The sequence below is a fragment of the Nanorana parkeri genome, unplaced genomic scaffold (genome assembly GCF_000935625.1).
Source record: "Nanorana parkeri isolate BGI_ZX_2015 unplaced genomic scaffold, ASM93562v1 scaffold31, whole genome shotgun sequence".
Classification (NCBI taxonomy): Eukaryota; Metazoa; Chordata; class Amphibia; order Anura; family Dicroglossidae; genus Nanorana; species Nanorana parkeri.
In genome coordinates, this window is record NW_017306299.1 from 1,293,710 (window position 1) to 1,308,546 (window position 14,837).

The 14,837-nt window shown below is 48.1% G+C and overlaps 1 protein-coding gene across 1 annotated transcript in view; it reads right to left on the reverse strand.

Moving 5' to 3' along the window:
- The window catches only part of EHD3 (EH domain containing 3), a 53,125-nt gene that overhangs the window by 29,996 nt on the left and 8,292 nt on the right, over positions 1-14,837 (reverse strand). The window contains exon 2 of the mRNA XM_018568417.1: positions 8,032-8,208. Within this exon, the coding sequence (XP_018423919.1) occupies positions 8,032-8,208 (177 nt within the window). The remainder of the gene's footprint in view (positions 1-8,031; positions 8,209-14,837) is intronic.

The window sequence follows — 14,837 nt, forward strand, 5'->3', positions numbered from 1 at the left end:
GGTGTCCCCCAGGGGCGGAGACCAGCCGCCCCCCCGCCGTGACGTCGATGCTCATGATGTTGCTGCGCGAATGCGCGGTGATGTCATCGCGCATGCGCGGTGGCCTTATTGACGCCTGCCGGCGGCCATCTTGGAGAGAGAGGAAGGGACGTTCACCTGGCGGGATAAGATTTGCCGCCAGGTCCTCTCCTCTCTCCTGAAACTGTCGGGGTCTCAGTCCATAACTGAGTGCCCGAGTTTTCATAGGGGGCGACACCAAAATGACTGTCAGTCATTTTGGGGTCACCTGTCCAATGGTGGCAACCGGGTGTTCGCCAGTTAGGAAAGAAGCATCGCATCCCAAATCTGCTCTGCTGGAGGACGCTGCTCCTTCCTCTATCTAACTCTCCTCTCCTGAAATACTATGCACTGCTGGAGGACTCTGCTCCTTCCATTATATAACTCTCCTCTCCTGATATACTCTGCTCTGCTGGAGGGCTCTGCTCCTTCCTCTATCTAATGCTCCTCTCCTAATATACTCTGCTAGCTGGAGGACTCTGCTCCTTCCTCTATAACTCTCCTCTCCTGATATACTCTGCTCTGCTGGAGGACTCTGCTCCTTCCTCTATATAACTCTCCTCTCCTGATATACTCTGCACTGCTGGAGGACTCTGCTCCTTCCTCTATCTAATGCTCCTCTCCTGATATACTCTGCACTGCTGGAGGACTCTGCTCCTTCCTCTATATAACTCTCCTCTCCTGATATACTCTGCACTGCTGGAGGACTCTGCTCCTTCCTCTATAACTCTCCTCTCCTGATATACTCTGCTCTGCTGGAGGGCTCTGCTCCTTCTTCCATCCAACGCTCCTCTCCTAAAAAAATTCTCTTTTCTCCCTCTTATCCCATGCATTGTTTATTTTTTACACAGCAGACGCAAGACAACAGAGATCACACACAACCTCTGTACGGCATACAACAGAGGAAATGACATGGAATGTAACACTTGATAATATATTGTATTGCAGACTTTGCTGTATTCTCTAGCCGGTCACCCGATCACATTTCCTTTACATATTCATTTCCATGTGACCCGACCAAAACACGGGCTCCCAATATCTCCTGTCTTGCCTTTATATAACTCTCCAAAAGGAGTATACGGAGCGTTAATAGAGCATTATTTGTGGTCTGGATGATGTGGTGCGTGTGCACACGGAGGTGTATCACTGGGAAGCACTTCACGTCGGAGTGAATCAAAAGCAGTCACAGTGGATTATGGATCTCTTGGTTCAGATGAATGATTTGTGAATCATTCTGTAATGATCACGTTTCCTCGCAGGTCTATGACATATATTCTATGGACACGATATGATGTTATTGCATTTGGTGGAGTATTTGATGTGTATTGTGACTTACATTGAATGAATGGAGAGCACTTCTATCTGATAATCACAGAACAAGGTCTATCGGAGGGCTGGAGATTGCGCGGTGTATGTTATTGTTTAAAGTGGGTGGAGGAGTCATTTAGCTCCCTTTTCACTGCTGAGGTCATGTAGGGTGGGATATAGTTGGGATATCGCCGTAAGCGCGGATAATCACCTGTGTAGTGTGCTGGAGGACTCTATTCCTTCTTCTATCCAACTCTCCTCTCCTGGAATACTCTGCTCGCTGGAGGACTCTGCTCCTTCCTCTATCACTGTCCTCACCTGGAATACTCTGCACTGCTGGAGGACTCTGCTCCTTCCTCTATCCAACTCTCCTCTCCTGGAATACTCTGCTCGCTGGAGGACTCTGCTCCTTCCTCTATCCAACTCTCCTCTCCTGGAATACTCTGCTCGCTGGAGGACTCTGCTCCTTCCTCTATCCAACTCTCCTCTCCTGGAATACTCTGCTCGCTGGAGGACTCTGCTCCTTCCTCTATCCAACTCTCCTCTCCTGGAATACTCTGCTCGCTGGAGGACTCTGCTCCTTCCTCTATCCAACTCTCCTCTCCTGGAATACTCTGCTCGCTGGAGGACTCTGCTCCTTCCTCTATCCAACTCTCCTCTCCTGGAATACTCTGCTCGCTGGAGGACTCTGCTCCTTCCTCTATCCAACTCTCCTCTCCTGGAATACTCTGCTCGCTGGAGGACTCTGCTCCTTCCTCTATCCAACTCTCCTCTCCTGGAATACTCTGCTCGCTGGAGGACTCTGCTCCTTCCTCTATCCAACTCTCCTCTCCTGGAATACTCTGCTCGCTGGAGGACTCTGCTCCTTCCTCTATCCAACTCTCCTCACCTGGAATACTCTGCTCTGCTGGAGGACTCTGCTCCTTCATCTATCTAAAAGGTGGCCATACACCTTACAACCATCACACGACTTCGTTGTGCGATGGTTGTAAGGTGATTAAAAGTTTGTACGATCTGCCCATCTTGGACAGGCAGATCGTACTTGCGATCATTGCCAGTTCTCCCCGCTGAGGGGAGGGCTTGCAGATGATTGCAATGGTTGCACTGCAGGCAGTGTGCCCTTGCGCACCTCGGCCCGTGCGGCTTTCGTCTTGCGATCGCGCTACCAACCCGGCGAAAATCGTACAATTTCCAGCGGGTTTTCTAATGTGCTCGTTATACGAAAATCGTGCGACCGTACAGTAAATGCGGTCGCACGCTGCCCATACACCTTACGATTATCGTACGATCGCTGGATCACCCGCAATTATCATACAATAATCGTCAGGTGTATGGGCACCTATACTCTCCTCTCCTGAAATACTCTGCTGGAGGACTCTGCTCCTTCCTCTATAACTCTCCTCTCCTGAAATACTCTGCTCTGCTGGAGGACTCTGCTCCTTCCTCTATAACTCTCCTCTCCTGAAATACTCTGCTCTGCTGGAGGACTCTGCTCCTTCCTCTATAACTCTCCTCTCCTGAAATACTCTGCTCTGCTGGAGGACTCTGCTCCTTCCTTTATATAACTCTCCTCTCCTGAAATACTCTGCTGGAGGACTCTGCTCCTTCCTTTATATAACTCTCCTCTCCTGAAATACTCTGCTGGAGGACTCTGCTCCTTCCTCTATATAACTCTCCTCTCCTGAAATACTCTGCACTGCTGGAGGACTCTGCTCCTTCCTCTATAACTCTCCTCTCCTGAAATACTCTGCTGGAGGACTCTGCTCCTTCCTCTATAACTCTCCTCTCCAGGAATACTCTAGTTGCTTTGTATTGGACCCCGGGGTCCGGGTATCACGATTGCTGGTCTTTTTGTTGGACATAACTGGGAGAGTTTTAGCTCAGAGAACAGACGACGTGTCGGAATAAACATACTCTGTAAACACGGCTTTGTTTTCACTCTGGCTGTGTTTGTGGAACATATTTGCCATGCAGTGTTTGTTCCAAGTGTGAAATTATAAACTGACAGAAAATCTGGAACGCGATCACGCTCCGCGAGACGAGGCTTCTGCTCCACAAGAGCACCGGAATGAAAACCAGCCACAAACATGGCTTTCACTTAGGGGTCTATTTTTATATGTTTTCACCCAAGATTCCCACAATGTTCACTGAAGATTCATACAACTGTCGCCCGGGACTCTAACTGGAAACACGTGCACATCCTGGGTGAGAAAAAATGTATGAATCTTGGGTGAAAACATTAATAAATTGACATTTTGTGGGCTCAAAGTTCAGGTTCTGTTACCTTTACTAAATAAAGAAAAACAAAAAGCAATTAAAGGAGAACTATGAGGCGAGTGAAAATCACTCACCTCATAGTTCTAGCCGACCTGTGACAATGTAACTGTCACACGTCGGCTCAATAGATCGGGAAGTGAGAGAACACATACCGGCGCTCGCTCACTTCTCGATCATCTCCCTACAGAGAGCCGTGACTGTCACTCACGGTTCCCTGCAGGGATTCCCCCCCTCCCCTCTCCGATCCGCCAGCGCTGACTGGAGGAACGGACGGGGGCGGGTACAGCTGGCTCTGCCTCTAGATAGGCAGAGGCAGCTGTCACTCACGCAGCTGGGTGGATCCAGACAGTAATGTCGGGGTCTGTCCCGGCTGCGGCGGTCTCATTATATAATGAGCTGTAGCTCGCGGTATACTGAGCTTTGGGTGATGGGAGGACGCTAGTTTATGTCCTCCCGTTACCCTTAGGAGAACTATGGGGAAAAGCCCTGACACCATAGTTCTCCTTTAAGGCAGTTATGTTGCCATTCAAAGACGAACTCCAGGCAAATATAAAAGTCACAAATAATGAAATTCTGTTCTCATGGATACATCATTTAAAGTGTTGTTTTTAAATGTAAGCAGTGTAACTGTCTGAATTCGACCTGGTACCAGCCTCTTACATTCCGTGTACAGCAGAGCTCGGACTGGGACATGGAGAGGTAGGACAAGGAGCCAATCAGTTGCGATGCAGTCCTCAGGTGCATGCTGATAGGAGGAGAAAGCAGAGTAACACAGAGATAAGCTCATCAGCCTGCTGCTTCTCTGTCTATTACCTGCCTGGGGGAAGGACCAGACCTGTAAGTGTTTCTGGCCTGCAGCAGAGAAAATCAGGTCTACTGTCCTGCCAGGCAGAGTTGTGCTCTGCAGTGGGGCTATACAGCAGAAATACAAATCCTTTGGCAGGCAAAACATCTCCTGCATATGTGTTTCAGCTGTGAATTAAGAGTTCTGTCTGAAAATGTTCAGCTAAAAATAAATACTTTCTAGGCTAAAAAAAAAAGAATAATAAATTAAATTAAAATAAACTGGCTTGGCACACTAGCACACAAGTCATACATAGGCGGGGAGGATGGAGAGGGGGGGATTAATGTGCGGAACACACCCTGCGGGAGGATGGGGAGGAGGGGATTAATGTGCGGGACACATCCTGCGGGAGGATGGAGAGGAGGGGATTAATGTGCGGGACACATCCTGCGGGAGGATGGAGAGGAGGGGATTAATGTGCGGGACACATCGGGATTAATGTGCGGGACACATCCTGCGGGAGGATGGAGAGGAGGGGATTAATGTGCGGGACACATCCTGCGGGGAGGATGGAACGGAGGGGATTAATGTGCGGGACACATCCTGCGGGGAGGATGGAACGGAGGGGATTAATGTGCGGGACACATCCTGCGGGAGGACGGAATGGAGGGGATTAATGTGCGGGACACATCCTGCGGGAGGACGGAATGGAGGGGATTATAATGAGCAGGACACATAGTGTGGGAGGCTGGGCAGGAGGGGGTTAATGAGCAGAACAAACAAGTAAAGAAATTAGTAGACCAGCAATACAGAGACAGGATGGAGCTGAAATGTATAAGGAAGGCTTGGCACACTAGCATACAGGTCGTACATAGGCGGGGTGGACCCCGAGTTCACTGACATTTAATTAGAACTTACAGCACAAATATTCCCGCTATGTAGGATGGAGATTGGCTGAGCATTCGCCATCTCTGAACCTGACCTCACACTTCCCTGTCCCATAATCAGAACATAGCTGTGAAAATTCACACCAGGCCCACGAAGGGCGACTCAACCCCCTGACGTCTCTACAACCTGTACAGCTCTGGGGACTTTATCAGGAAGTCCTACTGCAATATGAAGTGTTTGTAAACCCCCATAATGGACTTCTTTTTATTGCACCCTTTGGCCTGTTAAAGGAGAACTCCAGGGAAAAATATTAACCCTTGCAGTGGCGCTTCTCCTGCACGGCAAAAGTTGCACTAACCAGAACCTCAAAACCGGATGGCGGTCACAGTGCTCCCTCAAGCGTCCCTCGGCATCCTCACATCCTAAACAATGTGTATTGAAAGTGATAACTCGGGGACCTTAGACCGCTGCAGTGGAAGGGGGCGAGGTGGAAGGGACTGGTCTAAGGGCACGCGGCTCTGAGATTCGTGTAAGTAGACCTACTTTTTTTTCTACACCTACTGCTATAAGAGAGAGTTCATCCCTACCGAGGACCAGACTGAGCACGCCTACTGCTATAAGAGAGAGCTCATCCCTACCGAAGACCAGACTGAGCACACCTACTGCTATAAGAGGGAGCTAATCCCTACCAAAGACCTGACTGAGCACACCTACTGCTTTAAGAGAGAGCTCATTCCTACTGAAGACCAGACTGAGCACACCTACTGCTATAAGAGAGCGCTCATCCCTACAGAAGACCTGACTGAGCACGCCTACTGCTATAAGAGAGAGCTCATCCCTACCGAAGACCTGACTGAGCACACCTACTGCTATAAGAGGGAGCTCATCCCTACCGAAGACCAAACTGAGCACACCTACTGCTATAAGAGGGAGCTAATCCCTACCAAAGACCTGACTGAGCACACCTACTGCTTTAAGAGAGAGCTCATTCCTACTGAAGACCAGACTGAGCACACCTACTGCTATAAGAGAGCGCTCATCCCTACAGAAGACCTGACTGAGCACACCTACTGCTATAAGAGGGAGCTCATCCCTACCGAAGACCAAACTGAGCACACCTACTGCTATAAGAGGGAGCTAATCCCTACCAAAGACCTGACTGAGCACACCTACTGCTTTAAGAGAGAGCTCATCCCTACCAAGGACCCGACTGAGCACACCTACTGCTATAAGAGGGAGCTAATCCCTACCAAAGACCTGACTGAGCACACCTACTGCTATAAGAGAGAGCTCATTCCTACCGAAGACCAGACTGAGCACACCTACTGCTATAAGAGAGCGCTCATCCCTACAGAAGACCTGACTGAGCACACCTACTGCTATAAGAGGGAGCTCATCCCTACCGAAGACCAAACTGAGCACACCTACTGCTATAAGAGGGAGCTAATCCCTACCAAAGACCTGACTGAGCACACCTACTGCTTTAAGAGAGAGCTCATCCCTACCAAGGACCCGACTGAGCACACCTACTGCTATAAGAGGGAGCTAATCCCTACCAAAGACCTGACTGAGCACACCTACTGCTTTAAGAGAGCGCTCATCCCTACCGAGGACCTGACTGAGCACACCTACTGCTATAAGAGGGAGCTAATCCCTACCGAAGACCTTACTGAGCACACCTACTGCTATAAGAGAGAGCTTATCCCTACTGAGGACCAGACTGAGCACACCTACTGCTATAAGAGAGAGCTTATCCCTACCAAAGAGTATAAACTTTGTTATGATTGTAGAATGTTTAAAACAAGAACTCCGGGATTTTAAAAAAATGAACCCTTGCAGTGGGGACACCTCAGCACTAAGTGCTCGCTTTGGACTAGGGGTGAAAATAGAAAAAGAATGTGTTTTTTTTTCTGTTCAGCCCCAAACCAGAGCAGTATACAGTATACTCAGCCCTCATTAAATACTCATTGTACTTTCCCTTTAAAGCAGATGGTGGGTATTAGTAATGGCCTCTAGTCTCTGGAGTCTTCTTCCTCTCTCCTGTAATCTGGGGTCGGATATCTCCATGTTACTCCATGTGCAGAGTGCTCAGTACTCTCCGGGGAACGCAGATATTGCTCTCAGGCTTTCACCGCCTTGCTCTGTATTGTCCAGGAGTTTGGCAGCACATTAGAGAAGGGGCGTGTGGACAACGCTCAGTACAAAGCCAATTCCTAATATTGGGATACATGCAGCGGACACCGGGATCTACAAATGCCGATCACAGCTTGGTTCCTGTATCTTTACTGCTACCCTCACCCAGCCTGTCAGACCAGATACATCATTACTGCAGATTCTTACAATAATAAACATCCTATATCGCAGGCTATCCTCAGTCACCCTTCATAGCAGAGCCCTACCATCCCAAATTACGAGGTACCACGAGGAATCCAGAAGGCACCAAAGGGTGCCCCGGCACACTGGTTTAGAAAGGCTGCACTATACAGTATAACCGTACAATCTCCCTTTGCTCGACCAATAACCAATGCCATGCAAGGGTCTGCCGGACTGATTTGACATAGTTATGGTAGATCTTACGGAACTTGTACAAAGATTGTATCATGTACAGTGAGCTTGAACGAGCTTGTACACTCCGGTGGTAACATGTATGGCCGGTTCTTAGTTTCCCAACCAGGTCTCCTCTGGTGGAAGTGATGACACATCTAGAAACCTCTCACCTGTTCAGGAAGGCGTTCCCAAAAGCATTCAATTTTCGGAACGGTTTCTTGGGGTCCACCACTAGCGCGTTGCCTGGGATGACCCCCTCGACGTCGCCCTGCATTACTGCTATAAAGGAGTCTGTGGTGGGTTCCGGTCCTATCCTCATCCCTGGAAAGTCCTGTTCTAGAAGATACCTGAGAAGACAGAAAGGACACATTCAAACGTTAATATCCAGCCCACCTAGAGATCCGAACCATACATCAAACGGTCTAGAACAGGGGCGGGCAACTCCAGCTGTGCTTTAACTGCAAATCCCATCATGCCTGCAAGTCATACCTGTAACTGCCAGTCTTGCAATGCCTCATGGGACCTGTAGTTCCACAACAGCTGGAGGGCCTGAGTTGCCAACCCCTGATCTAGAGGACAACAGCATAGCAATCCAAAAACGTTGTGTTGGTTTAGAAACAATTACTGATTGTTAGATACGTCTAAGTATTTGCTGCTGATTTTGGAAATACATCTGATGGAGGAACCCCCGAGGTGCAGAAAGCTCGCAATGGACAGATTTGTAATTAGCCGATTACCTTTATAATCATTTTTATTAATCTTCTTACCACCTAATAAAGATTTCCATGTATAAGAAGTGTCTGCCTGCAGGTTAAATCTTGAAGTAGAACTAAAGCCAAAACTTTTTCTTCATTTTGGATAGAGTAATGGAGGGTTATAACCCCTCTCAGCTCCCATTAATCTGTGTCCAATTAGAAAGATTTCTCTTCACTTCCTGTCCAAGAGCCACAACAGGAAGTGAGAGGAAATCCCTCAGGGGTAGTTCACATCAGATGCAGTTGTGACGGAGTTAGTTCAGTTTGGCAGCTGCATCAAAATCGCGTCACAATGCTTTCCTATGGGCTCTCTGGTGCTCTGTTTAAACCAGTGCAGTCCGTTCCGATGCAGTCAGAAAAAATCCTGCGCATTGTAGCTGCACCTGATCACAACGGAACACATGCAAATGCACTGGACTGCACCTGGAAAGCCCATTTTAAGCTAAAAATAAAAAAAATGCGTCAAACTTCATTGCACCGCAGCTGCGCAGACGCACTCAGTTCTGATGCAGTTACAGTGTGAACTAGCCCCCAAAAGGGGGAAATCCCTGCTGGTCAGCAGTGTCACCAGAACTAGTGTCCTCATTAGAAGATTTCCCATCTGTTCCTCTTCTGATGACAACTCAAGATTCGGGATTTTCTTTCACTTTCAGTTATAAAGGTCACCAGGACAATAGAGGGAGTGAATCTCAATAATGGGGGCACAGACAGCAATAGAAACCTGGCAGGAGTGCTAATCCCTCTCTGCTCCATCCAACACTAAAAAAAAAGTAGAAAAAAAGGCTTTGCTTCAGTTGCGCGCGCTCTCTCTCTCTATAATTTCACTCAGCGCTGTGAATACACACTTCCTGGTGTCACCACTCTCACAGAGCTGCCTTCTGGACTACAACCCAACGTCTGAACAATGTGACATTATCACTGCTTGCTGGAAGCAATGCATGATGGAATATGTAATCTTGAGAAATGGAGAGTACATCACATCAAGCAGCAGGGAAAGAGACGCAAAGCACCCTGGGAATCCAGGAAGTTGGTGGAAGTGATGGGCAGATGGAAGGCAGCACTCACTATATAAAAAGGGATTGTTTCCAGTAAGCTTTGATTGTATTATCAGAAACAACTCTAATATGTATTCCTATTACACTGCTGATGTCATAACAGGAGAGTGCAAGCTGGGACTTTACAGCTCATTCAAATGTTCAGATTGGAGGGGCGCGCACCTTTCGTTTTGCTTGTCCAAGCTGCCGGGTTCCAGGGGCCACAGCAACAAACTGACACTGAACAGAGGAAAATTCATCCATCTACATGTGGAAAACGCAGAAGATAAAATTCCATCGCAGGGCCCTCCGAAATACCGGGAAGGTGTCAAATATGTAAAGCATTCCGGGCGTATAGGGTCTGCGATATTTATGATGTACGAGAGGACGAATGTGAGTGTATGGAAAATACATATTCTTACAGCGGAACTCTGGGCAAATATGATACAAAACCACCTTGTTACATATTCATTAAACAAATATCAATAACTATATCTTATAACCTGCCTGAAACTATCTTCATATTCCCCCAATCCCCTGCACAGCGGGCCAAGCCTGGGAGAGACAACACAATGACACAACTGCAATTTGCTGTGCAGAGGTCTTACTTTCTGGCATTGCCAGATCTAAAGATGATCGGTTTACTAACATGGTAGTGCACCCTAGAACCCCTGAAGTGAGATTATATTCCAGGGTAATTTATGGATGAGAATAAGAGTTTAAAAAGGGAAGAAGTGAAGAAGCAGAGCAGAAGGGAAAAAGCAGAGAAGAGGACGAGAAGAGCAGAAGGGGAAACGCAGAGAAGAGGACGAGAAGAGCAGAAGGGGAAACGCAGAGAAGAGGACGAGAAGAGCAGAAGGGAAAAAGCAGAGCAGAGGACGAGAAGAGCAGAAGGGAAAAAGCAGAGAAGAGGACGAGAAGAGCAGAGGGGAAAAAGCAGAGCAGAAGGAAAGAAGAGAAGGAGCAGAAGGGAAGAAGAAAAGAAGCAGAACAAAAGCAAGAAGAGAAGACAAGAAGAAGCAAATAAAAAACAAAGACAGGTAGAAGCAGAGAAGGGAAGAAGAGAAGGAGAAGAAGGAGAAGAAGAAGAAGAAGAAGAAGAAGAAGGAGAAGGAGAAGGAGAAGGAGAAGGAGAAGGAGAAGGAGGAGAAGAAGAAAAGAAGCAGAGAAGGGAAAAAAAAAGAGAAGAAGCAAGGAAGGGAAGAAGCGAAGCAGAGAAGAAGAGAAGGAGAAGAAGGGAAGAAGCAAGGAAGGGAATAAGAGAAGGAGAAGAAGGGAAGAAGCAAGGAAGGGAAGAAGAGAAGGAGAAGACGAGAAGAAGCAGAGAAGAAGAGAAGGAGAAGAAGGGAAGAAGAGAAGAAGCAAGGAAGGGAAGAAGAGAAGGAGAAGATGAGAAGAAGCAGAGAAGAAGAGAAGGAGAAGAAGGGAAGAAGAGAAGAAGCAAGGAAGGGAAGATGCAGAGAAGAAGAGAAGGAAAAAGAGACAGCGAGTAATAAATACAGTAACTGTCTGCCATTACATTTAGATCTGTATGACCAATATATCAGATATTGAGATATCATCCTATGAAGACTCTTCAGAATCCGACACTTCCTGAAGAGTCAATTTGTTGACTCTCTCAGTGGTTCTTCCGACCCAAATATCACTACAGGCCAGTAGACTGAACCACTGAGTCCAGTGGGAGAACAAGGAATCTGAATATTCTGAATAAATTTCGGGTGTTGGTTTCTCTTGATTTCTTCTTCTAAGCCCCTGTACAGCAGCACTAGGACTGGGAGAGGGAAGAACAGCACTTGGTGCCAATCAGGTGCCCTGTGTTCACAAAAACACACCATCAAGAAGCCAAAGGCAGAGTCCTGATACGGGTGTTCCTGCATGCGCCTGACTTGGCTCATAGGGTCGTGGCCGGCCATGGGCCTCTGTACAGACACGTTCACGCGTTTGTTCCAGCGCGTGCGCTGACTTGCAGGCCCACATAATGCAAATTCTGGCGCCCTACAAGATATTTAGGCCTCTGGTGCTGAGTGAACCTGAACTTCCTTCCCATGTGTCCTGATTGTTCATCAGTTACTGACCCGGCTTGTTTGACCGTCTTCTTGCTACTCTGTATTACTGTGGCCCTCGCTTGTTCATAGACCGTCACTCCTGCCTGCTGCTTTGTACCTCCCTGCCGCAAGTTACCGACCCCGGCTTGTTCCTATTTGCTCACGTTGGCCACCTGGTACTGCTCTGCTCGCCTGCTGACAACACGGCTAGTTCTGACTTCGGCTCTTCTGGAATTCTGCTTCCTAGTTTTCCTCTCCTGTGCCTGCTTCCTGCCCAGTACCCGTTGGCAATGCAAAGACTGACCTTCTCTGCCACAATGATGTCCTACAGTGCCACTGCGTGTCCCTGCACACCTGTTCAGGCATCCAGGGGCTCTGGGACTGGATCGGCAAGGGAGGCCGCCCTTATCACCTCAGACTCCACCATGGTACGTGACACACAGACAGGAGGAAGGATCAAAGAGATGACTTCATCAGTCAGCTGCTGCTCCTTCACTGTCTAAGCACAGGCTGCTGGCAGAAAGGTGATCTGGCTGTTTTGCTTTACTGCAGCAGAGAAAAGTCCGGTCACGGGGCTGGATGTTCTGTGTGAATCTCAGCACTGGATGGACAGGAATAATAATTTGACAGCTCCCATACATGTCACTCATGTTTGTATTTAGAGGTTTGTTCCACATTGAGAGCTCTTGAGGTGCTGCACCAGCAGAAGTATTTGATTAATAAAAATGGAACGCGGGGAGACACGATGCGGATCAGCAGGAACAGAGGAAAACAAAAAGGAAAATGAGTCGGGCAGGCGAGAGTTAATGATTACAGTGTTCCGGACAGCCGTACCCCGAGGAGCCATTATTTTGGCAAAAAAGAATGTTCTATGTTTTCAGAAACTGACTGCAGGACTCCTCCTCCATCTATTCTTCTGGGAAAACAAGAACCGGCTCCAGGAATGAACTATTCCAGGCAGCCATTGTCTTACGGAGGGAATATCTGGGAGGTGAAAGGAAGGACCTGCGATCCTTAAAGTGAACCTCCCAGTAACCTGACATGTCTGCAAGAATATATTCCTAACATGTCACAATGTACAGGAACATTTTCAGACAAGCTCCACCTTCTATCATGTAAGTGAGCGACAGTCCAGTGACTTGGCCTGGGCTGAGATGATGTCATCAGTCTGCTGCAGGCAGGAGGAAGCATTTCCTCAGTCTCTCCCTCTGTGATCAGACTGCAACATTGTAACAAGTCAGAAGGTGAGAGGCTGCAGCAGGGGCTGATCTGTGTCAGACATTTTGAATACAGCCAAAAACTGCACAAGCGTCAAGATTTACATGATTCCATGACATTCCTGAGAGAGGTGGAAAGAGAGAGAGAGGGGGTGAGAGAGGGAAAGAAAGAGAGGGAGTGTGTGTGAGAGAAAACAGAAAGAACACCCCTTTCCTCGTCTCCATAACATAGGGGGAGGAGTGTTGTAGTCTACAGAAGAAAGCTGGGAAGGCGGATCATGTGTGAGATTTCAGTTTAGTGCAGAGGAAGCTACAAGATTTCTGGCGGGATCATCGGGTATATAAGCAGGAAATATATTTGCCTGAAAAATAAGGAAACTAATGCAGCCGCCACGTCTGAGGAGTGAGAAGCTCCAACATGTTACAGGTTTTGTTTTTGGGTTTGCATATTCTTTCGTTTTTCTGCTTTAAAAAGGAGAACTATGAGGTGAGTGCTTTTCACTCACCTCATAGTTCTAGCCGACCTGTGACAATGAGACTGTCACAGGTCGGCTCAGTAGATCGGGAGGTGAGCGAACACATACCGGTGCTCGCTCACTTCTCGATCTATCCGTACAGAGAGCCGTGACTGTCACTCACGGCTCCCTGCAGGGATTCCCCCCACCCCGGTCCTACAGCGCTGACTGGCGGAACGGACGGGGAGGGAACAGCTGGCTCTGCCTCTAGGTAGGCAGAGCCAGCTGTCACTCACGCAGCTGGGTGGATCCAGACATAATTGTTGGGATCCGTTCCGGCTGCGCCGTCTCAGTATATATAGCGAGCTGTAGCTCGCGGTATACTGAGCTTTGGGTGACGGGAGGACGCTAGTTTGTGTCCTCCCGTTACCCTTAGGAGAACTATGGGGAAAAGCACTGACCCCATAGTTCTCCTTTAATGAACATAATATTACCATAGAGATGGACCTATGGCACCTTTATAATCTGTGAGCGTGTCTGCGTCTATGAAGACATTGGACAAACCGGCTGCTTGCCGGTGTCACCCGTTCCATAGAGAAGGCCGATGCAGGGACAGCTCCGGGGTCTCAGGGGTTAATGAAGCAGAAAGTGTAACCACATTGTAGCATTCCGTGCCGTGGACTCTGAACTCTACATAACACGCCAGTGACAAATTCCAGCTCTGTGACAGAAGCAATCTATTATTATGGACGGTGTGTGACACGAGACAGGTCCCCTTTAAAGCTGAAGTCTAATCTGCCTATATTTTGCCCTCCCTGGTTCCTCCTCCCTCCTCCTCTAAGCGTTTCACCCCCAAGGGGGCTTCCTCTGGACCAATGATCAATAGAACACTTGTGTAGAACTCAGTCACGTATCATCGTGGAGAAACGGGCCCACCAGGAAAACGACTATGTTTACATTGATCATTGGTCCTGAGGAAGCCCCTTTAGGTGTGAAACGCGTAGACCATTTTTTTTTTTTTAGGACCAAGGAGCAGCATCCACACCACCAAGAAGCAGGAAAAGGGCTTGTGGGAACCACGCAAGTGAACCGCTGCTACAAATTCTGTGGACTTAAATGTATTCATCAGCCCCTTTTCCATCACAGTTCTACAGCCCTGAAGAAAGGGGCCGCTGTACTGTCTCCCAAAACGCGTTGGGGAATTACATTCAGCAAATAAAAAGTCTAAATTCAAAAGGGATAGATAGATATTTCCGGAGGTTAATATTCCAGTGCGGACTTTCCCATGCTTGGAATTTCTGGAATGAAATGTGATTTATGAATGTGTATATAGGAGGAAACATCTGCATACAGTGAAGATTTTGGGGGATGTCATTGTTGTAGCGAACACATGGTGGGGACCGGGAGCAGATGCTGATGGGACTCTATATGGGATGGATTAGTTAGCGGATGCTCCTATAGAAGAATTGG